The sequence below is a fragment of the Typopeltis vanoorti genome, chromosome 13 (genome assembly GCF_054136105.1).
Source record: "Typopeltis vanoorti isolate ZY-2024b chromosome 13, IOZ_Tvanoo_1.0, whole genome shotgun sequence".
In the NCBI taxonomy this organism is placed as follows: Eukaryota; Metazoa; Arthropoda; class Arachnida; order Uropygi; family Thelyphonidae; genus Typopeltis; species Typopeltis vanoorti.
In genome coordinates, this window is record NC_143561.1 from 125,686,484 (window position 1) to 125,710,470 (window position 23,987).

Here is a 23,987-nt window from a genome sequence, read left to right on the forward strand (position 1 = left end):
ACCAAGCCTCATCCTCAGTCACAACTTTTGAAAGTTCTGGTCATTAAGAACTTGTTCCTTCAAATCATGGCAAACATTCACAGGATTTTTTTTTTTTTTTTTTTTTTTTTTTTTTTTAATCCTCTGTAAGCAAATGAGGCACAAATTTAGCAGACATATTTTATTTGCAAATCTTTTGTTAAAATTCACTGGCACAAACTCCATGACAAATTCATCTCTTCAGAAACTTGCTCAGTGATCTTTCAACAATCTTGATTGAGTGCCTGGCAAACCCTTTCGATGTTTTCATTTCTGCTTGTTGACAGTCGGCCAGATTGTGGTTGTCTTCAACTTACATGTTCCCATTTTTGAAATGGGGAAAGCCGCTCGTAGATATGCATTTTACCTAAAGCATTGTCCTTAAAGGCTTGCCAAAGCATAACAATTTCAGCTGCAGTTTTACCCAAAAGAAAACAAAATTTCATGCACACCCTCTCTGTTCCTTGTGGTCAGCCATCACAAAACCACCAAACTTTGTAGGCACTAAAAAAAAAAAAAAAAAAAAGCAACAAGAACAACAAACCAGTTCACATACGATGATGCCACAGAAAACTGCACACTCACAATGCCTAGCAGCAGCATCCATAACTAGAAAATGTGTGTACGTACCAAGTTCAGATTCTGTTTATTTTGGGGGACTGCCTTATAAGGCCACCACCCTACTTATTTGAAGGCTTTAAGTGGCTTGCAGGTTTTCCATGTTTTGTCTCTAGACCAAGGTTACCTGATTACTTAACTCTTAATCCACCCCTAATACTAATTGTCTCTAAGCCTTTAGCAGATGGAATTCAAATAAATAAATATTATATATATTATTATTTATATAGGTACTCCATGGAGTCAAAAGACTCATTGCAGAAGATCCACACTATCTGTTAACAACACCTATCATACATCTCAAACTTATGAGGTGCTCACAACTACTGCTGGCAATCAATTCCACTCATTCACCATACTCCGAGAAAAGAGCCTAGTCCACACACACCCTAACTAACTACACTCTTAGAGTGTGGTTAGTTAGGGTGTGTGTGGACTAGGCTCTTAGACAACTTACAAGTGTGAACTTTGTTTTTTTCCTACTCATGTATTTAAAAATTTCTTTTGTGTCAATCTCATAGAAATCCTTTTGAAACTTATAAGTTTATATCATATCCCCTTCTCCTCCACCTGTCAGCTAAACTCTGCAACTCACTCACCTTTAGTCTATCCTCATTGGAAACATTCCACGGACTTGTCACCAGCTTGGTCACTCATCTCTGAATCCTCTCCACCATCTCCTAGTTCCCTAGAAACACAGAGGATGACCAAATTTGTGTGCAGTGGCCAAATCATAGCCTTATAAAGGGGGATAATAACCTTCCTATCTTTACTTGTCAATGTGTTTTTAAACATCCAAGTAGTCCTTTGAGCTATTTTGGCAACTTTTGCGATATGTCCTCTAAATTTCAAATCTCTATCCACCATCACTACCAGATCCCTAGTTTCATCAATTTCTTGTGATTTATTACCATCAATATGATACGAAGTATGTAATCCTTTCATCCTAAAGGATGAAAAGGATGATACGAAGTATGTAATCCTTTCATCCTAAAGTGCATTACCTTACATTTGACAACATTAAATTGTAAACTATTGTCCTTTGCCCACACTGTCAATTTATTTAGATCATCCTGCAAGATATCTATATCACCTTTATTGACTATTGCTCTCCCCAGTTTTGCATCATCAGCAAACAACTAAATCCCCCCCCCCCCTCTCAAACCTTCTGCTATATCATTAACATACAAATTAAAGAGTAATGGTCCTAGTACAGAGCCCTGGGACACTTCACCAGTCACCCTCATTTGCATTGATTCCATTCCATTGTACACCACCCTATGATGTCTGTCTATCAGCCAATCCCCTATCCATGGCATCAATCGCATTATTATTATTACGACACCCCCAGGGAGTCCAAGGACTCATCATGGGAGGGCACACTACTTCGCTAAATACATCTCATCCTCCCCACTACTACTTAATTCTCCAACTACGACACTACTACTATCATCAACACCATCTATCGCCATCACCAACAATGTATTTTTTGTCTAAATTGGGTGTTTTCTGAAGGCCAATTTGTCTGTATGCAGTCTGAAAAACCCGAGTTTCCGGGAGAATAAAACCTGCTACCACCGTATGAGATCGGCTAATTCACTTTCAACTGAAAATGCCCATATAAGGACTCCTCTCGTCATTCCCATTTGTTCCAACTTGTGTAATTTTCCATCTAGCATTCTATCCAATGCCTTTGCAAAATTCAGTATCAGAGTGTAGCTCATGCGCTCCCATTTCCTTTATCCAATTCTGCAGTCACCTTATTATAAAATGTGAATAAATTATTGAGGGCAGGACCTCCCTTTTACAAAGCCATACTGCTCCCTATAGAGTATCATATTCCTATCACCCATTTCTGAATTTTACATTTAACCAACTTCTCCAATACTTTAACCACCATTCCAGAGATACTAATTGGTCTGTAATTTGCTACTTCTGTCTTGGAGCCACTTTTATGCAATTGAACTATCTTACCTTCTTTCCATTCCCTTGGAACATTGCCATGGCTGAGATTCAGATTAAACAACTTTGTCAGAGGTGCTGCTAGTTCACTTGCACATTCTTGTAGCACATGAGCTGACATACCATCCAGGCCCACTGCTGTATTCGTGTCGATATTTTTGAATATAATGAGTACCCCAGTTCACGTACCTTGATTCTTGCATTAGTCTGTCACATTAGTAACTACAAAGTGATCACTTAGTAACTGAACTATTTCTTCTGCTTATACATATATCAATCTCCTCATATTTATGTATATGAAGAGAGTGATAAAGAAAATGTTCAAGCAAACTGGTTCATTGTTGTGAGCAATAACAATCAAGAAAATATAGTTTGAATGAAGAGATAGAATTTGGAACATGAAAAACTAATTTCTCAAACTTCTCGGGTGCAATTACATTAGGGACTTTGTAACAAAAGTTTACTTTTATTTAAAAGAGGATTGAAATCTTGGATTTGATAATGCAAAAAAAAAATAACAAGATACTCACCTATGCGGTGGACAGTTTGATTCTCTAAGGAAAGGATGTATATTGAATTACAAGTAGGATGATTGTGGAATGCTTATGAGACTAAAGCTGCTTTGGGTGACTTGGTTAACCTCCCTACCAGCTGAGGTGGATGAAATAATGAGACCAAATTGCAGTTCTTATTCATGTTATTCAATAAGTGCTACAGAATTGTATCCAGATTTAGCTGGATGTCTATAGACGCCATGGCTGGTTGGGGGGGTTAAAGAACATTTACTAGCAGCATTATCTAAATGTATCTCACGGAGGATTTAGAGGCATAAATAGTAAGAGTAAAATGCATTTAGTTGACAATCTGGAAGAAGGCAGTAGTCAATTACAAGGGGTATAAAGAGCAGCCTAAACAGGAAGCATATTTAATTTGCTAAGGAAGAGAAGGGATAATGAGTAGTGCTTAGCGAATCAAGCCTAGAAAAATCTCAGAGTTCTGTGGTACAGAAGAAAAAATTATCATTGGAAGATATTAGTTGAGGGGAATAGTAGAAAGTTAACTATTATGGAGGCTATAATTGAAAATTTAATGTGCAATTCTTTAAAAGTATTGCATGCTGGTGAGTTGGATGTTATTCAAAGTATTATTAAGGATGGAAATAGTAGAGATCTAGAGGTAAGCAAGCAAGAAGTATACACAGTAGTATGTAAATTTATGATAATTAAGGCTACTTCCATGACATATTGCCATATGTTTTAAGCAAATCTTCCAGTGAGTTAAGTGTCCTTAAGAAAAGAATAGTAAAATTGTTCCACAGATGTGCCAAGGCAGCGGCCTCAAATTACAGATTGGCCTGTAATTGCCATGGACCTGGAAACATCTTTGGAATATTAAGGTGTCAGAGAGAACTAGGATCCAAAACGGAGATAACAATAGCAGGATCTGCTACATGAGTTTAAGGGGAAGTTGTATTTTAGAAATTTGCTATGTATTACAAAAGTTATTGCAATAGTATGCAGTTCTTTGGCAATGACACAAAGTTATAGAAAACTGAGGAGTAAAACTAATGTACATATTATTATTATGTGACACCTCCAGGGAGTCCAAAGACTCAGAGGGAGAGTGTTCCAACAGCATTGAATGATTGATCCTCTTCCATCTACTAACAGTGCTCAAACCTGTTAACTTTTTGCATGAGCCATTGGTAGCAGAGGCTCTACCAATCGACCAACATTTGCTGGCTATAATATGACCAAAGTACATCAATTTCTGTTTAGCGATCATTGCTTCCAAGGATCTTGTCTTTAGACTCTCTAAAACCTTATTGGTCATTCTTGCAGTCCATGGGATTCTCTTCTATAATAGTCTCCTCCATGCCCATAATTAAAATAAATCAATTTGCTTTCTATCTTTCTTCTTAATAATCCAGCTTTCACATTCATACATCACTAATGGAAATACCATTGCTTTGATAATTCTAACATACGTGGCCTTACTCACACCTCTATCTTTCATAATTTTTGTTAGGTTTAACATAGCTTTTTTTCCCCATGATTGTCCTTCTTTCAATTTTATCTTCACATTTACTATCATTTCCAATTCTGTACCCCCAGTAAATCATAACTTTAGGTTAGTCTTAAAAATTAATTTATTTTGACCTTGCAGACAACAAAGTGCCATAATAAGAATTTATTATGAAAAAAAAAAAAAAAAAAAAGGATGCAAACATTTTGCTTACCTCACTAAAAGTCCATATGGAGTCAATCACTGGTTTTATTATTCCATGTTGATACAACTGAAGTAAATGTTCTACACCAGATTTAAACCGATCAAAATCATTTTCTTCCAAAGCTGCCAAATTAAAACCACAGATGGAATGATTGTTCTGGACAATACTGTATAATGCAACATTTTTTGTCTGCCACCAAACTCTAAATGCCTGTATCAAACTGCGTTTTTCTCCATTAATCATATGTTTAATACCTAGAAGTATTAAAGTATAGCAGCTATTTAAATTATTTCAATATAAGATATTTCTAAAAAAAAATACTATTAAATAGTCAAGTTCAAAGGAAAACTGTCAATGTGAATTTCAGGATTAAATATGTAAATGGTGGGTGGGTTATGTGGCATGAATGCCCTCCCTGAGTTGCTGAGAGGAGAGGTGACTTCTATGGTGTATCTGGAAGGAGAACAGGTTAAAAAAATAAAGAGAGAGCGATCCAGAGGATTTGTGAAGAGTTAATCAGGAATTTGTTTAGGTATATATATGATTTGTGTTAGGTTACTGCTTATAGCAAAGGTTTCCACCTCTTGTCCAGTTGAAAAAGGGGACATTGAGGCTGTCTAGGAAGATGACCTTACTATCTGGGTAGCTGAATTGCAGATGGTTGAGTTTGATGGAAAGGAATGTGAGGAGGTCTGAGTGGTTATCTGAGTTTGGAGATGGGTCAAGGCAGCAAATGAATGTTGCTAAATGCTAAATAGGACAAAGGAAACCTTGAGCCACAGAAGGTCACAATCTTGTGTAAGTCTCTTATCTCACAAACCACTCTCAATCTCACATCCTCTAGAACTACAAAGTTGCCAAATTGGAATGATCTCCAGAATTTCTAGTCTTCCTTTGCCTGGTATGACTATTGCTTCTGCTCATCCGACCCTAATGCTTGCTTTGAAGGAGTCATAAAAATTATCCTCACTGGTATGAAGGACTTCATTCCCCATTCTATGCAAAATCCTCCACTTCCCAAGCCATGGTTCAACAGAAAATGTATCAAAGAGGTCAAACAAAAAAATTCAGCTGCAAGCATCAAGAACCCCAGCATCATACTCAGTCTAAACCAAAGCACACAGCAAATGCAAAACAGTCATCAGCAGATCTAGATCTGACTTCAGGCCAATAGCAGAAAGCTTGCCTCCTGTCCAAATGCAAGTCGTACTTTCTGGTCCCTTGCTAAGGCCATCTGATGCAACTTTGCTCACCTGTAGTTCCTGATGGCACTACTGTTACTTCATTCTGACCTTCTAGTATCAAACTACTCTAGTGTCATTCTCAAACTGTTGCATAGATGACACCAAAGGAAATCAACTCCTGTGCTAGTGGAATCCAAACACTGTATGCCTCTTGTAGTTTTTCAACAAAAAGACAAAAACATTATTAAATAACTTGGACACTAAAAAGTCTTCTGATCCTAATGGCATCTTTCCAACTGTTCTCAAACATTGTGCTCCAGAGTTAACACCTGTCTTGTATCATCTTTGCAATATCTGTTATACAGCTGGTACTTATCCCAATATATGGAATCAATCACATATCCAGCCTATTTCAAAACAGAAGTCTACTGTCAAACTACCAATCGCCATCACCTCAGTCCTCTCCAAAATAATGGAGAAAGTCATCAATAGCCAACCTGTCTGCTACCTAGATGCTCACCAATTAATCAGTGACCACCAGTATGGATTCAAGATCCACAACAGCTGGTTTCTTAGCTTACATCAGCCACCACTGGATGTGTATCATGGAAAGGTTTGGAGAAACTTTTTGTCACTTGACATTTCCAGAGCTTTTGCCCATGTCTGGCATTGAGACCTGCTAAAAAATTTGCCATCCTTTGGTCTGCCTACTACCCTCTGTAATTGGGTAGCTGTCTCTTTGGTCTACATGTCATGGTAGATGGTTCCCTCTTCAGGCTTCACAACTTACACAAGAGTGCCTTAGGACTCTGTCCTATCATCCACACTCTTTCTCCTCTACATAAATGACCCCCTACTCTCAATCAATCACTAATCCTATCCACGGTTTTTCAGATGATAGCCCTCTCTCCATCTTATTCATTTGACAAATTATACAGTGCTCAGACATCCCAAGCTCCAAGATCATCTACAACCAGTGCCTTAAAAACATTAATCTGCATACCATCCTTCAATGGGGGACAAGAACAATCTGTTCACCTCAATGCCACCAAAATGCAGTCTTGCCTTTTCTCCTACAAAAGAGATCTTGGCTCACATGTCCATACCCTCAGTAATACACAAATCACCAGACAAGATCAGGTCTTTCTGCTTGGACTAACATCTATCTCCAGTCTCTCCTGACATAAACACATTACATCAATCTTCCTCAGCATCCAAAAAACTAGGCCTTCTCTTTCATTCAAGATGCTATTTTACACTCAACCAACTCATAACTTTATACAAATCCCAAATCCACCCATTCTTGGAACACTACTCACGTTTAATGCGAATTAAAACTTCCCTAAAAATTATTTATGCTGTTCAGATGATCTCTCTTTTTTAATTCACTGCAACCTTTATCTCACAGATGCAACGTTTCAGTACTGTGTCTATTTTACAGGTACTTCAATGGTCATTGCTCCACTGAACTGGCAACTATCATTCTCTACATTCACCTGTTAAAATATATTACACACACAGTGTGTGTAATATATTTTAAGAAGAATCACTTATATGACTATATAGCCGAATGTTAAATTAGAAAATAACTAATTTATTTTTAAGGCACTTTTTAAGGTTTTGTCTTTCTAAGACTTCATCTGGTGCATAATATATAGAAGAAAAAAGATACACAAAAAACATCATTGTATGCCCACATTTCATAGTGTTGGATCGTACTTCCTTGTTTTTGATCCGCCATCTTGTTTTAACTCTGTTCTTAAACAAGTAATAAGTAGCTGGTTGATTACTATTTTAAATATAGAGAAATTTATATTTTTAGACTGCGCCACTCTATATCTAGATGAATCTAATGAAATGTAATGAAACCAGCCATCAACTAATTTTATATCAATATTATTTCTTACGTAGACAGAGTTTATCTCTTATGTTTGAAGCTCCCGCTAGGTCCGATAATTTCATGAACGGTGCAATAAAAGAGATTCAGGCAAACACAATTTTAAAATCATCAAAACAAAAAACATTTAATTCTGGGTTATATATTGTACATATAAACTCAATTCAGAGAACAAGATAATATAAATGTCTTAGCTTAACTGGTCACAACATCATACAGATTCAGTCGATGGCATTCTGCTATCAGATTTATAGCTTTCACAATATTAAAATAACTTTTAATAGAGTTCAATATCACAAAATCTCTTAGTAACAAATTTTGCTATTATCACACAGTCAGTAAAGTCTCAATAGATTAATGGTGGCAACAACTGCTTCATGAGTATACACTTTCATACTTCATACTCTGGCTGATTTCAGCAAAAAATGTTATAGTTAATGTGGGGAATAACAGGAGGAATTACACATATATCTCTGCACTGAAGTAACATAAAATTGGACAGTTCTTACCAGATAAATCCTTTGCTCTTCAACTTCACTATGGGCACACTTTATAACTATATTTACTTAGCACACTATGGCAGCACTATTTGGAATAAATCTTCTCAATGATAACTGAACTATTAATGGTCGCACTTCACGTGTATAGACGTACTTGGATAAAGGAAAATGCTCATTCCTTCTTTAACACTATTCGACCAATTCAGCTCTCTGTTAAAGTTCCATGAAACTAATGGAACACGTAGTAATTCTTTAACTTCTAGAATTATTCTCAGTTGCTTATTACTTTTCCGGTCCTTAAATAGTCCAATTACAGCACTAAAGTTCTAGACACAGCAATCCTTTGCATTCACTTTTTTTTGCCTCTCCGTATTCTCCTCGTCTCTCTGTGCTATCCTCAGTGCTCTCGTGTCCCAGAATAGTCGGTCCTGAAAAAGAGAAGAGCCTTGGTTTTCTCCGCTCACAGCTTATATACCTCCCTTCTTCCCCCCCCCCCCCCCCAAAAAAAAAAAATTGTTTCTCACACTCTCTTATGCCAATTCCTTCTCTGCCGCTGAATACCATATCTCGCGATCCATGCATGCTAGCTATTTCTAACCCGTCTCCAGTCTATAACAAACAAAATAAAATAAAAACAGAAATACTGCATAACATTATACCTTTACTAAATAAAAAATTAAAATATCATAATTCACAAACAGCATATTAAAATTATATATACAATTCCTCATAATATTAATTAGGAATAATCAAAATAAACAGAATAATATTTCAATACAAGGTTCTATCATTGCTAACACATATTTTAGATTAATTAATAAAATTTAATAAATAAACTCAAGGCAATTACATGAATAATAATTTATAATCATGGGATTAATATCAAACAATTTTTACAAGTATAGCCTTTGGTATGGTGGATTAAGTTGGATTCTGTAAGAAATATTAATAATTTAAATTTCTCCTTATTCAGAATCCAACAATAGAACCTAGTCTGGCAAAGTGCCAATAATCAATTCATGCTGAAGGGGAGAAAGAAATAAAGGATGTATGAATTGGTCACCAACCTGCAAAATCAAATTTCCAACTGTTGTAAAAGCAAAACGTTGCTACTTTAAGAACTAGAATTTTCATAAAAGAAAAGCTAATTTTCCAACATATAATACACACTCATCCCACAAAACGCATTGATTACACTAATATCAGAATGGATTCTCCTTTTGACATGCGCAGAAGTGTCGAAGGGTCTCGCATCTGTGGGCATACAGTACTTAGGTACTAAAGATTTAAAATATTAACTGATTGCTCAAATTAGAATGGATTCGTGGACCAGTTGCATTGTTGTTCTCATGCACAAGTATGTGGTCTTGAGACTGCCATAGCTGAATAGCAGAGGAGTAACAATCTGAAAGGCTGTGACTGAGGTTGACATTAATGTGAATAGGATTTAGTGCAATTTCTGTTAATTCCAAGATCTTTCTTTCAACATCATAGCATTTATTTCGGATATATCCCAGTTTACTGACTGTATAGTGGACTGATGGTGATTGGAATCAGAAGAATTAAGCACATGACTAGATGATAGGCTTTCCTAAAGTTTAAGTAAAGTAGTTATTGTAACACATGTTGTAACACATATTGTAACACGTGTGTCTTCACTATAAAGGAAAGAAACATGACTAGATGAGGCTGTGGCCCTGGTTCTACCATAGATGATGCCTCTGAGATGTTTCTCGATACAAAGCTCAATTGATTTTTCTGTTTGTCCATAATATGGGGAATTACCTGGATATTTCACACTGTTATGTTTAGGTTTTACTGGACAAAGCCATGATTGAAGCTTTAAGGGGGGTGGAACACTAATATAATATATTTTATTTCGTATCCAAATACAAGTGGTACAGTAAGTAGTACAACATGATTTACAACAAATTAGGATACATTACAATGAGATTAGCTTAGATTTGGTAGATGAATTATATAGGGAAATAATAATTAAATATGAAAAAAAGGAAACTATACATAACTTATATACAATAAATATGGTCAGATGTTCCTACAGTATCTTGCAATTATTCCACCCACTCACAGTGAGTGAGTGGAATAATTTGCCCTTAGGATATTATTATTATTATTATTATCTAAGACCTCCAGGGAGTCAAGGACTCATGGAGGGAGGCTGTAAATTACCCAACCCAGCTATCATACCTTCCCTTAAATTCATTTACACTAGATGCACTCACTATCCCTAAGGGCAAATTATTCCACTCACTCACTGCTCTCTGGGAGAAAAACCTAGCTCTTAACTCCTTCTTGACTGAGAACAACCTTAACTTCCATGGATGCCCCCGTGTTCTCTCTCCGCCTTCCATATAACGAAAAATTTCATCAGCTGAAATGCTATAACATCCATTCAAAAGTTTATAGACCTCTATCATATCATCCCTCTTTCTCCTGTTAACCAGAGTCTGTAATCCACATATTCGCAATCTGGCCTCATAATCTAAATCCCATAATCCGGATATAATCTTTGTAACTCTTCTTTGCACCCTTTCCACAGCTTTTTTTATCCCCTTAGAACCCAGGGAGACCAAATCTGCACATAGTAATCAAAGTGTGGTCTTATCAAAGCCTTATAAAGAAGCAAAATTACTTCCTTATCCTTACATGTCAAGGTTTGCTTCAACATAGCAATTATCCTCTGAGTTGTATTTGCAACTTTTGCTATGTGACCTTTGAACTTTAAATTCTCATCCATCAATACACCAAGATCCCTTGCCTCTTCAGTTTCTTGTAGCATAACCCCGCTAATATAATATGCCACTGGAACTCTAATCATGCCAAAGTGCATAACTTTACATTTACTAACATTGAACTGACAGCCATTTTCGTTAGCCCAGATTTCCAGTCTATTCAAATCGTTTTGTAATTTCTGAATATCAGTAGCATCCCTGATTGCCCTGCCTATCTTCGCATCATCTACAAACAACTGTAAATCTGATGATAGACCCTGCTTGATGTCATTAGTGTATAGATTGAACAATAATGGCCCAAGGACTGAACCCTGAGTACACCACTGGTTACCTTAAATCTCACAGATTTACACCCACCATATACCACTTTTTGATATCTGCTGTCAACCATCCCCTGATCCAAGTCAACAGATTATGTTTGTCCCATATTCTCCAGTTTACACAACTGGAGGTCCTCTTTTGTGCAAGGTGATGGAAGAAATGGGCAAGAAAGAAGGTGTTTCTTGGACTGGGTTGTCCCATACTCACAGTTGTCTGGGCCACTGAGGTAGTCCCATTTGATGAGGTTTTGTTTGCAGCATCCTGTCATTCGAAGTCTGTTGAGGCTTTTCCAAGTATTCCAGCTCAAGTGGGCACCACATGGAAGATGTTCGGCTGTTGGAATACCAGTATTATTTTTAGGATATAGTGCAAGCCATTGTTGAAGTCTTGACTCTGGGAGGTTTTTAGGTGGTTCAACAGTTGTCAGGAAGCTATGTTGGGATCTTAGTCTTTGGGGCACTGTGGTCTGGCTGAATAGTGGGTGGCGTTCATCATTCATTTGTCTGCTTCTTTCATCAGCTGAGAATGCAGATCTTCGAATTGAAGGGGGTGCAATACCAGCCAAAGTATACAGGTCTTTTAGTGGTGTTGGTTTCAGGCATCCTGTAATTAAGCAGCAGCTTTCATTTAATGCTGGATCACGTTTTTCAGCATGGTAGGATCTGGACCATACTGGGCAGGCGTATTCAGCAGAAGAATAGCAAAGGGCCAAGGCAGAAGATCTCAGTGTGCTAGGGTCTGCACTCCATTTGGAGGAGGTAAGCTTTCTTAGTATATTGTTTCTTGCATTCACTTTTGCCTTTATTTTTTCTATATGGGTTTTATATGAGAGGGTGCGATCAAGAGTCACACCGAGGTATATTGGGTTCCAGGAATGTTCTATTTTAGAGCCTTCCCAAGAAATCTGTAGCTTCCTGTTGGCTTCCTTATTGTTAAGGTGGAAAAGGCCAGTCTGGGTTTTCAAGGAGTTTGGTTTTAGTTGATTGCTGGTATAGTATGTGGTTAGACTATTTAAGGCAGGTGATATAGTAGTTTCAATGGACTTGAAATTTTTTGATTGAGTAGCTATGGCAAGGTCATCAGCATAGATAAAATTTCTAGTTCCTAGAAAGATGGGGAGATCATTGACGTAGATGTTGAAAAAGTAATGGTGATAACGCACTTCCCTGGGGGAGGCCACTTTTTTGGAGGTGCCAGCGGCTCTTGTTACCCACGAGGTCCAAATAAAAGTGTCTGTTTTCCAAGAGTGATTGGATCAGGAGGACAAGGCGATAGTCTCTAGTTATTCTGTATATTTTATTTCTGAGTGTGAGATGGTTTATGGTATCATATGCTGCAGTTAGGTCTACAAAGACTGCTCCTGTGGCTAGTTTTTGTTCATAACCATTTTCCATATATTGAGTGAGGTTGAGAATTTGTGATGTGCAAGATTTGACTGGTCTAAAGCCAGCCTGCTCAGCAATAAGATGGGGTTTGATTAAAGGTTGTAGCCTATTCAAAATTAATCATTCATAGAGTTTAAATAGGTTGCTGAGTAGTGATATAGGTCTGTAATTTTTTGCTTTGTTGGAGTTTTCCCTGGTTTCAGAAAGGCCACCACTTTGGCATGCCTCCAGATAGTTGGTATCCTTAGGATTCTGAAGCAAGTGTTATATAGGTTTAATAACCACTCCTTAGTTCTGTTTCCAAAATATTTAATATGTTCATTATAGACATCATCAAGGCCTGCAGATTTTCTTAGGTTTTAATAGGTTTATAGCAGCATTGAGTTCAGTGATGGTGAAATCTGAGTTAATCATATTTTGTTTCTCACTTGGGATTCTAAGTACTTCTTTTTTGTGTGCTTTTTAGGGAATTTTCCATTCAGCAGCAGCTAGTGGGCAATTTGATTAGCTGTTACCTGTGGATGCTCATATGGAGTAGTGAAATCCTTCCTAATTCTGTTGATAAAGTTCCATGCCTTTCTGCTACTATGAGTCATATCAAGAGCTATTTCTTTTTTCCATGAGGAACGCCTTTCCTCTGCCATCTTGGAGCATAAGTTTTCTCCTGCTTGGATAGTCTCTTCTGAAAAGGGGTTGGAGTCAGTGGCAGCGGTGAAAATTTTAAGTGGGGGTGCTACATACAAAAAAAAAAAAATTAAATAAAAAATAAATAAATAAACCTTCTTTTTTCCTAATCGGTAATGAATTTATTAATAAATAAATTTACATATTAAAAATTGCTTTATTAAAACTATTTCATCCTCACCACGAACAAACACCAATAATAAAAATTTCGTATCAATAGCAATGACAAGCACAAACGAATATCGGCGTTAGATCGCAGTGCATTTGTTTCGTGTAATGATAATTGAAAAAATATAATTCTTTTCATATTTTCAACGGTGACACTCGTCATAATTCAGCCTTGCATCTATAATAAATAAATAATTACATGTTATTTTAACAAAATAAAATAAGATTGACAAAAAATAGTTCACCATGCACACGCACCAATAATAAACGTTTCATATCTCACAGAAATAACGTGCGTATGGATACTAAGAATACACTGCTGTTTGGGCAGTTTCGGAATGACATAACGTGCAATGACAAGCACAAACGAATATCGGCATTATAATTGAAAAAATATAATTCTTTTCATATTTTCAAAAGGTAACACTCGTCATAATTCAGCCTTGTATGTATAATAAATAAACAATTATGTTATTTTAACCAAATAAAATAAGATTGACAAAAAATAGTTCACCACGCACACATAATAATTGGTGCGTGTCAAAAATGTTAAAAAAATGCAAAAAAAAAAAAAAACAAATGTTATTTCTGTGAGATATGAAATATCTCACAGAAATAACATGTGTATGGATACTAAAAATACACTGCTGTTTTTGCAGTGTGGGAATGACGTAACGTGCAATGACAAGTGCAAACGAATATCGGCGTTAGATCGCAGTGCATCTGTTTCGTAATCTAAAGCGTTAATCGAACAATTCAAATTATTAACTATTCAATCAATGTCAAAACATAAGCTGTAACCTTTAACATGTTGTATTGCATTCATATAATGTTGTAAGCATTGTTATTATTTATAAACACAAACAAAATTTAAATTTTTCATTTTTTCGTTGGGGGTACTGCAGTGTCACAGTGCTTATGTACAGGTCGCCACTGGTTGGTGTTGTAAAGTTGTAAGTAAGCAGCATACTGGGCTTATATGTCACTGGAAAGGCCTGGAATGTAGTTTGTGTGGCATCCTCGGGAGATGTGTTTGGTGGAGATTTTCCTCAGTATTTTTATGAATTCAGGATAATCTTCAGGGTTTGGAAGGACTTGTTCTATGGAGCGGTTGAGATCTTCCATGAAACCCTTCCAATTAGCTTTTAGGAAATTAAATCGTCATCTGTAAGGGACTGTCTTAGGCATAATTGCTGGGTTGAATTGAAGCATTATAGGTCTATGTTGAGAATGGGAATCTGATTTAAGACCTTTTTAACACAAATGTTGGGTATTTTTGAGCTAACAAATATGAGGTCACGGTTATAGCCTCGCTTTCATCTGCCACTCTTGAAAGATGCAGGGAGCTTTGGATTATATATCAGGTTTAGAGAAACGTTTTCAGCCCATTTTTCAAAAATTCTCCATCTTTGTTGGACTTTGTGTAACCTCAGTTAACACTATGGCTGTTAAAGTCACCTAATACAACATTAGTCATGTATGCATTATTATTGAGGAGGATGTCAGGGAAGGAAAAAGCTTCTTCTGGTGGTTTATAGACTGAGGTGATCGAGGTATTTTTAAATGTGATTGTAATAATCTCAATGTTTCTGTTGTTCGTTGAGTCAATGGACGATGGGATATTTATCATGGGGTATTTCTTTGATGAGTTTCATGCCATGGATGTAAGGTCTTGCAGTACCTTCTCCTCTGTGAGTTTCTTGCAGGCAGAGCACATTGCAATCATTATCTCTGCAAATGTTTGCAATGAGATCTTGCATGACACTGGAGAAACCTTCAGTATTAAATGATATTATTTTTAGAACTGACCCAGGGCAGAAATTTGGGAGCATTTTAGTTCGATCACATGCATTTGTAGCTTCCCCTAATGGGTACTAAGTGTGCAGGAACGAGAACCTAGCTGCTGCGCACCCCAATATAATATATAATATTATATAATATTAGTGTTCACTAATATAATACACACTAATGATATATAATAAATGATATATATGTATATATATATATATATATATATATATATATATATATATATAATGATACATAATATAATATAGTATATTATCCATATCTAATATACAATAATATATAATATTATATTAGTGTTCAGTTCTGCATAGTCAGTGACTGACAAAGCACAACATACATCCTCTTCTAGTCAAGTGTCATCCTGCCTTCTCAAGATGTGGCTTGTTTCCACTAATGTCCTTTTAGTGGAAACAGGCCAGGGTCAGTTTTAGACTGTTAGATGCTTGCATGCTAGAGATAATTGGCTGCCCTTGAGGGTAAGGCTATACTAGTGTTTTTTTTTGAACATGTACAGCAGTGAATCGAACATATGCAACAATGGTGACAGCCACGTTGACAGAAAAAAATTTGTACAGAACATCGCCATTTTTGTGCATATGTTCTATTCACTGCTGTACATGTTCGAAAAAAAAAACTAGTGTAGCCTTACCCTAACGTTTAGTTAGGGTAAGGTTACATATGTTTAGATATGTCGGATAGGTCCTATCCGACATATCTAAACATATAATAAAAAATATTAATAATAATAATAAGCACAAATTATTTTTTCTCTTTTTGAATGAATAAATAAACATTGTAATGACCCAAAACTGACTTAAGCCTTTCTGTAAAGATTCTGAAAAAACTCCGATCTGTCCATCCATCCGTCCGTCTGTCTGTCAGGTCTATCTGAAAGACGGTGGTATATTTTATAACAGGTACTAGAAAAAAAAATAGAATTTCACTTTTTTTTCCCCAATTATGTATTTTTAGTAGCAAAAACTAGGCCAAAACTATGGTTCGCTTGAATGAATATTCCTTGTTGAGTGAGTTTTTAAAGAGATAGAGAATGAAACCCAAAGAAGATATTTTGAAGTTAGCACTGCTATAAGTTTTAACAATGTTACATTCCTATTTCATCGCCAATATTTTAAAATTAACTATAGGCTATATCGAATTTATTCTATCGGCCACCTGCCTGCATGCACGCCCTGCACACCTGTTAGAACCGGTCCTGACAGCAGGTATTGCCACTATCAAAGGCTACGTTCCTAGGTGAAGAAAATGCCAACTATATATCCATTCAGTGCCCAGTGAAACACAACTACATTGCCTATAAACTAAACCACATGAACTAAACATGTCCAAGTGACATGTTTAGTTCCTGAAGTAGAAGTGCCAGCTTCTGTTCCCCCCCCCCCTCACTACTCTTCAAACATACATATGCCCTTAAAGGACATGACTACATACTATAGAGATCCAAAAGGTTCTCCCGTTTTTGAGGGAGGATCGTTATACAGGCTGACCACTAGATAATACATGCGACTGAACTTTGATAGCAATACATCAAGAGGCATCTGAGCTAATGCATAAACTGGCAGATCATGCCTGAAGGAAGATCAAGTAGTAAGAGGAACCATCAAGGCTACATTATGGCATAGAGACTGGACACTCTGTATAGATGACAGGTCGAAGAGTCTGTCTCACCCCCTCCTCCCTGCTGTTTTTATGATCCCTGCATAATCATAACAGTAAACTCAAATACTGGTCTGGTTGGCCAAGTGGTTAAGGTACCCAATCTACAACCAACAGGCTGTAACTTGAATCCTGATATGGAAATTAATGTTTGTGATTGCCCTTAGGTGGAAGGTAAATCGCACCACCAGGTATGAGACCACTGTTATGCTTACTCGATGTCTAAAGTGGCTTCAAAAAGTTCCATGTTTGGTCTCTAGAGTGGGACTGTGTACAAAAATAATTAAAATTTAAAAATAAAAAAAAACTTGGCTCCCACAGTATACTATACAGTTTACAACTAATGGGTGGGAGCCTCGGTAGCTCAGTCAGTATAGACGAAGCCCTTTGGTCAGAAAGACCTGGGATCAATTCCCATCAGTGACGTGAGGAACACCCTTATCTGATCTGTTTCGCTGAAAGGTGAGTTAACCAATCTCATACGGAGACAGGGGGTTTTTTCACCCGGAAACTCGGATTTTTCGTCCTCTGGAACAGGCAAGCCCTGTGAACACACATGGGCTACAGTCAGAAATACTGGCCTTAAGAAATACAGCAAGGAGTGGCGAACTGGTTGCAATAATTAGCTATAAGCCTCCTCAGTACAGGGAAGGGGGGGGGACTCAACCTGTGCTAGGATAGGATGGACGAGTAAATATGATAGCTGGGAGTAATATAAAAAACAAACAAACAAATATATATATATAGTGTCTCTGTGGTTAAAATAAAGAAAACTCGAAAAATGTAAAACAAACACTAAAAAACCTTTACCAAATACACATATCTAAACCTGACTTCCTTTTAACTGAATCCCAAGTTACTGCTAGAACAACCACAGTCCACTTAACTGTCTAAAATTAGACTTTATTATTCCTTCCCAGAAAGATGCTAAATCTTGGATCTCCTCTTGGGACAAGGAGTCCTTGTCTGGTTTAAGGAGTCCTTGTCCCATTATCTGCTCTACTGTTCCCGTGACTCTGAAAATTGCTCTGACTCTTGTAGCTGAATTTCTACAGTCCTACTACCCAAACTTGAATGCCCTTGGTACCTTTAATGTCTACAACTCTAATGGGCCCTTTTTCCAATTTTACTGCCCAATCTGGAAAAGAAACTGAATTTGCTATAAAGTTTCATCTAGTAGAAAACTTTTCCCTCAGTTGTTTTCAACTTTGTGTCCTTTGGCATTATAACAATGCCAAGTGGTAAGACCCTCAGGATTCTACTCCTGTCCATGATCAGGCTACTGTTTCTGTTCTTCAGAGTTGGATACTTGCTGTGATTGTTTTAAGGATATTATCCATACTGGAATGAGGGCCATTATTCCTGTCAAGAAGTGTGCCAAGGTAGTAAAAATATATAAGTGGGTTGAGACTATCTTCATCTTTTTATTCTCGGCCTACATTGATGCCCAGTTTAATGCTTGTTTTGAAGTGGCAAAACAAGCATTAAAATCAAAGTCTGATTCTGAAAGAGCTGTAAGCAGAAAACTCTTCTCTTGCACAAAATCACAACTGTACCTTCTATTAAGGAAACATATATGTAACCACAATATAGGAATACTGTACTATGATATAAGAAAAAAAGAACTTAAACTATAGATATTTCAGTTTGTATGCAAATCATTCTCAGCGCAAAATAATAAAATAATGGAATATTTAATTAAAGCTAAAACTACGTGTTAATGATGGTTATCTTCTCATGTGTAACTGTGAGAATGCCAAGTTACAAACATCTATTCTCTCTTAGGATCCTAAAAAACTGCTGCGTGTAACAATTTCCCAAATTTTGGGCATGGATAGCACATCGATAAGGTTAGGTTGGGACAGCGAAGAAAAACCTCAGCTTTCTTTGAAAGAGTTTGAATTTATAGTTGCTTCTATTTGGCAATGTTGCATCATTGACAATTTTTGACCAACCACTATCAACACTTTTCCTCAAAATTAATCTGTTATCTGTCAGGAATCCAATATCATCAGATCTCATATTTCTATCTTCTGAGGCACTTTTTACTGTATCAATCCATCTAGATCCTGACAAAAACCACATGTTTTGCTAATCTTTCCTCTCCCTCTGTTTAAATGACTGTACCACTTAATTAGCCCTGCTCCACATTCCTGAATGCTAATAATATTAATTTCTTAATATCCCCCATTTTAAATATGGTTCTAGCATCGATGCCATCTGTTCATTCACCTAAATTTTTTTCAGAACTCTTATAATCTCCAATCTTTGAACAAGTCTTTTACTTCTAATACAGCTCACAGAGCTAGAAGTTAACATTGGTTTGAACACTGTCCTGTATATAACTAGTTAGTGTTTTGACTAATTTTTCTCTTATTCCATATAAATTTATTCAGTTGACTCCCTACAATATAAACTTTGCTAATTCTGTTGCAGGCTCCATGCTTTGACATCTTCACTAAAAATTGTACCTAAATAGTTGAAATTTTACTTTCTATAGCCTCCATTCAGGATGCAGCTGACATTTTCAGTGTTTCTACCCATTTTCATAGTCTGATTTTCATATCAAACTTATTACAGTAGTTATTCAACTTAGTTACAATATCTTGCAAACTTCTACTGGATTTGTTTATGAGTACATTATCTGCATAAAAATAAAGAGCAGAGATTGATATCTCTAATTTTGATATCTGGCCTAATGCCATCTTCCCCCCCCCCCCCCCATAAGATTCATATAGATCATTGGTTCCCCACCGGTGGTACACAGTGGTAAAACAGCTTAAAAAAAGCTAAAAAAAAAAAGCTAAGGATATCAGGTTAAAACATAAGTGAATGTTAAATATTATTATTATTATTATTACATAACACATCCAGGGAGTCCAAAGCCTAATCAAGGGAGGGCACCTACTCTACAACGCTCCGTCTCCACCAACCACAACTACCTTCATCATCTACCGCTGATCACTACCACTAGTATTTTCACAGACAATCACAAACATCCATGCCCACAGTGGGATTTGAACCCAAAGGCTTTTTGGTTGGAGAGCAGATACGCTAACCAGGCCAGGCTTCAAATTTAGGTAATTTGAATTATCTAAATTCAAATAAAATATTACATCAAATGCATGGAGTGTGTATGGTATCAGTCATTGTTATACATGTACGATCTATAATTGGCAGCAAAAATGAACTCTGATATGCTGAGTGATCTTATGAAACTAGTAGGCTATTACTTTACAATAAAAAAACCTCCGACCAGTTAAACCCAGTTTATATGCGTTTTGCATATAATTTGTGGTCGAAAAGAACATTACAATAAAAAAATCAAAGATGTTATGAATATTACTGCAAACAGCAAAAGAGAGAGAAATCTTTAGGATTAAGTAATGCTTTGACATTCAGATTGATGTTCTCATTTTCTTCCAAGGTGACTGACTAGGAAATATGAAGGTTCCATTTTTATAAAGTAATTATAAAGATGGAACACCTATGAAGATAAATATTGCTGCTGTTTCAAGGGAAATGGCAGAGATCTAGTACAGGCATTAAATGCCAACATTAACCTCTCCCTCCCCCCTTTAGCTAAGAAACTCAAATACATTCTAGGATGGAAAGATGTATACATACTCATGATTTCATTTTTACCATTCATATTTTCAGTATTTCAATATTTTTTCCTATACTGCACAAAATTTGACAGCTGTCAATATTTACTTAGGTTCCACTACATTGTTCTTACATATTTCATCTACTGAAGTTTTTTTTTAATTTTTATTTTAAAAAAAAATATTTTTTTATTAAAAAAACTATTGTATTTGAAATAAAATGCAATAGTTACAACTAACCAGAACCATGGTATTTAACATTGGGCTACACATTTTTTATCCAAATAATCAGATTGATTCCACATCTTGAAAGGAGATAATTATTATTTGTCTTCTGCCATGTTGAACAGCAAAGTGTGGCCAACCCCAATTTTTAACATTACTAAATATACATAAACAACTTCACTATTATAATGTTCACCATATTCTTCAAATCTTACTAAACTCTGGCATTTACGATCCTACTTAAAACAAAAACAGACTAAGGACAAAATCACTGAAATGGAAATCTGTACTTGTTATAGACCATGCATGTGAAATGGTATTTCAACTTCAAAACCAAATGCAGGCAATTGCATAAATGTATATATAAATGTGAGGAAGCATGGGATGAAAGATTTCAAAGAACTATTGAATAATTTGAGAGTGGCAATATATGGAGATTCAATGATAAGAGGTGTAGTGAGTGAAAAGTGCCTAAGATCTGTTTTCCAGGAGTAGAATGAGCAGAATGATTAAGCATTAGACAGGAGGAGTACACGAACAAAACAGTTGGTAGTGACAGTTGGCAAAATGATTTGACTGGTAACAAGAAGAATATAAAGAAGGATATCATGGGAATGAAAATAACAGTGTAGTAGGTATGGTAATGATGAGTTGAGAAGGCGAGTGGAGCCTCCTATGCATAGTATGCTAGCAAAGTGTGGGATGAGTTTGAGGGGCAGATAGAGCTGTGTAAAAGAGATTAGCTACATTTAAATGGATTTGGTGTGAGTCAGTTGGAGAAACTGTTGCTGCAAGAGAAAATGACTGAGTGAATGTAAGACCTGAAAGCAAGAAATGTTGTGGAAGAGCAAGAGAGTAAGGTACACAAGTTTGTGAATGGAGAGGTGAGTGGCACAAATGAAAAGAATGAGACAGAAGGAACACAAGAGTGGACAGAGAAATGAGAAGGGTCAGGGTAGAAAGGGAGACACTGTGTGAAAAGTGCAGATGATGATTTCAGGAGCAAACGTGTGTGTGTACATGTGCAAGGAAGTATTAAGATGATCATCAAGGATGTGGGGATGACATTTGGGTCTGGGAAGGAGCGTAATATAAGTCATGATATGCAGGAATGGATGGGGGTGGGTGTGGAGAAGTCATATCCAAGAAGTGGGGTTAGTGGTGAGATTTGTTATGGAAACAGAAATGAACTAGTGTGTATATTTACAAATGCTAGAAGTATTTGAAACAAAGGGAATAAAATTGTAGCATTGATAGAATTCATTTGCCAAGAAAAGAAAAAAAAAAGTTGGTATAAGTGAGACATGGCCGAATGAGGATGACATTCTGACAGGAATAGAGATGGAGGAATATGTAGCCTTTTGTGAAGAAAGACAAGGCAAAAAGGGAGAAGGAGTGTTATTAGAGAGAGGTTGTGTCCATCTAGGTGGAGATGCAAGGAGCAAATACTGACAGTGGTTTTGAAACAGTATGGTGTGAAGTGGACAGGATTAAATGTTTAGTAGGTTGTTGCTATAGACCTGGTAATGAGGAAGGTAGTGAGAAGGAAAGGCTCAGACAAATTGGTCGGGCTAATAAGAAAAGGGTAATCATTATGGGCAATTTCAATTATGGTAATATAGACTGGAATGAAGAGACAGCATCAAGAACCAAAGAGAATGAATTTCTTGAATTATTAAGGGATAACTACCTTAAGCAGTATGTAACAGAGGCCACACATGGATCGAGGGTCTTGGATTTGATTATCTCATCAGAAGATATTGGATTATCCAATTGGTGAAAGGTACTAAGAAGTGATCACTTGGGTGGTGGTCATATCAAGACCTTTTGTGAGAAAGGGCTATATGTGGAACTAGAAGGCAGGTGATTATGACAAACTCAGGAGGTGGGATGCAGTGATATTATAGAATAAGCAATTGGATGGGAAGGAAATGAGTGCTGCTTGGTTTCTATTCAGAAAGTATCTGGCAGAGGCAATGACCGAGTATATTCCAAAGTTCAGATTAAATAAGGTAGCTGTAAAATGGATGACTGAAGAGGTGAAGGGAGGTGACACAAAATGAGTGGAGATAATCAGTTACATTAGGAGTACAAAGAGCAACCAAGGTAGGTGACTCATTTAGTAAGGATAGCAAAAGTGTGGTATGAGCAGCAGTTAGCAAATGATGCTAAAAAAAAGTCCTAGGGTGTTTTTTCGATATGTGATCAGCAGAAGGAAGAATGATTATGGGAGAATGATGCTGGTCAGTGATAATGGGAGAATGATAAAACACTGAGGAGGATACAGTAAAGGCATTCAATGAGCATTCATTACAGTATTCTATCCTTGTGATTGTAACATGATGCAGACCTTGAGAGCAGTGGGAATGGGAGAAGAACCAATGATGGTGAGTGAGCAGAAAGTATGAGGAATTGAGTAAACTTGATGTCAATAAAGGCCATGGGACTTGATGGTATATTAGTGCATGTCTTTAGGGAATGTACCAGGGAGTTAACAACATCTTTAACTTACATTTTTAATATGAGTCTTAGATCAGCCCAAATTCCAAAGGAGTGGAAAGATGGCAAACTTGTTCAGCTTCATAAAGAGGGTAATAAAACTAAGGCTTCTAATTCTAGGCCAATCTGCTTGTCTGGAATTGGAGTCAAGGTGATGAATAGGCTAGTGAGGATAAGGATTCAGAACTGGGTTGACCACATTAGAATTCTTCTTAATGGACAGCATGTAGTATATTTAGATTTTTGCAAAGGCTTTCAACAGATTGCCACATGACAAACTAGTAGTTAAATTGGAACAGATGGAGTTTGATAGTAGATTAGTGTCTGCTGGATTGGAGATTGGCTGTCTGGTATTTGCAGGTTGTGTATGGGAGAGTGATTTTTAAAAGAGAAAGTCACTAGTGGTGTGCCCCAGGGGTCTGTTTTGGGACCATTTGTTGTTTAATTTGTAAATA

At 36.6% G+C, this 23,987-nt stretch overlaps 1 protein-coding gene across 1 annotated transcript in view; it reads right to left on the bottom strand.

Moving 5' to 3' along the window:
- Nucleotides 1-23,987, bottom strand: part of LOC150100522 (NADPH-dependent quinone oxidoreductase VAT1-like) — a 109,836-nt gene that overhangs the window by 12,160 nt on the left and 73,689 nt on the right. The window contains exon 6 of the mRNA XM_090402949.1: nucleotides 4,838-5,082. Coding sequence (XP_090259075.1) covers nucleotides 4,838-5,082 — 245 coding nt within the window. The remainder of the gene's footprint in view (nucleotides 1-4,837; nucleotides 5,083-23,987) is intronic.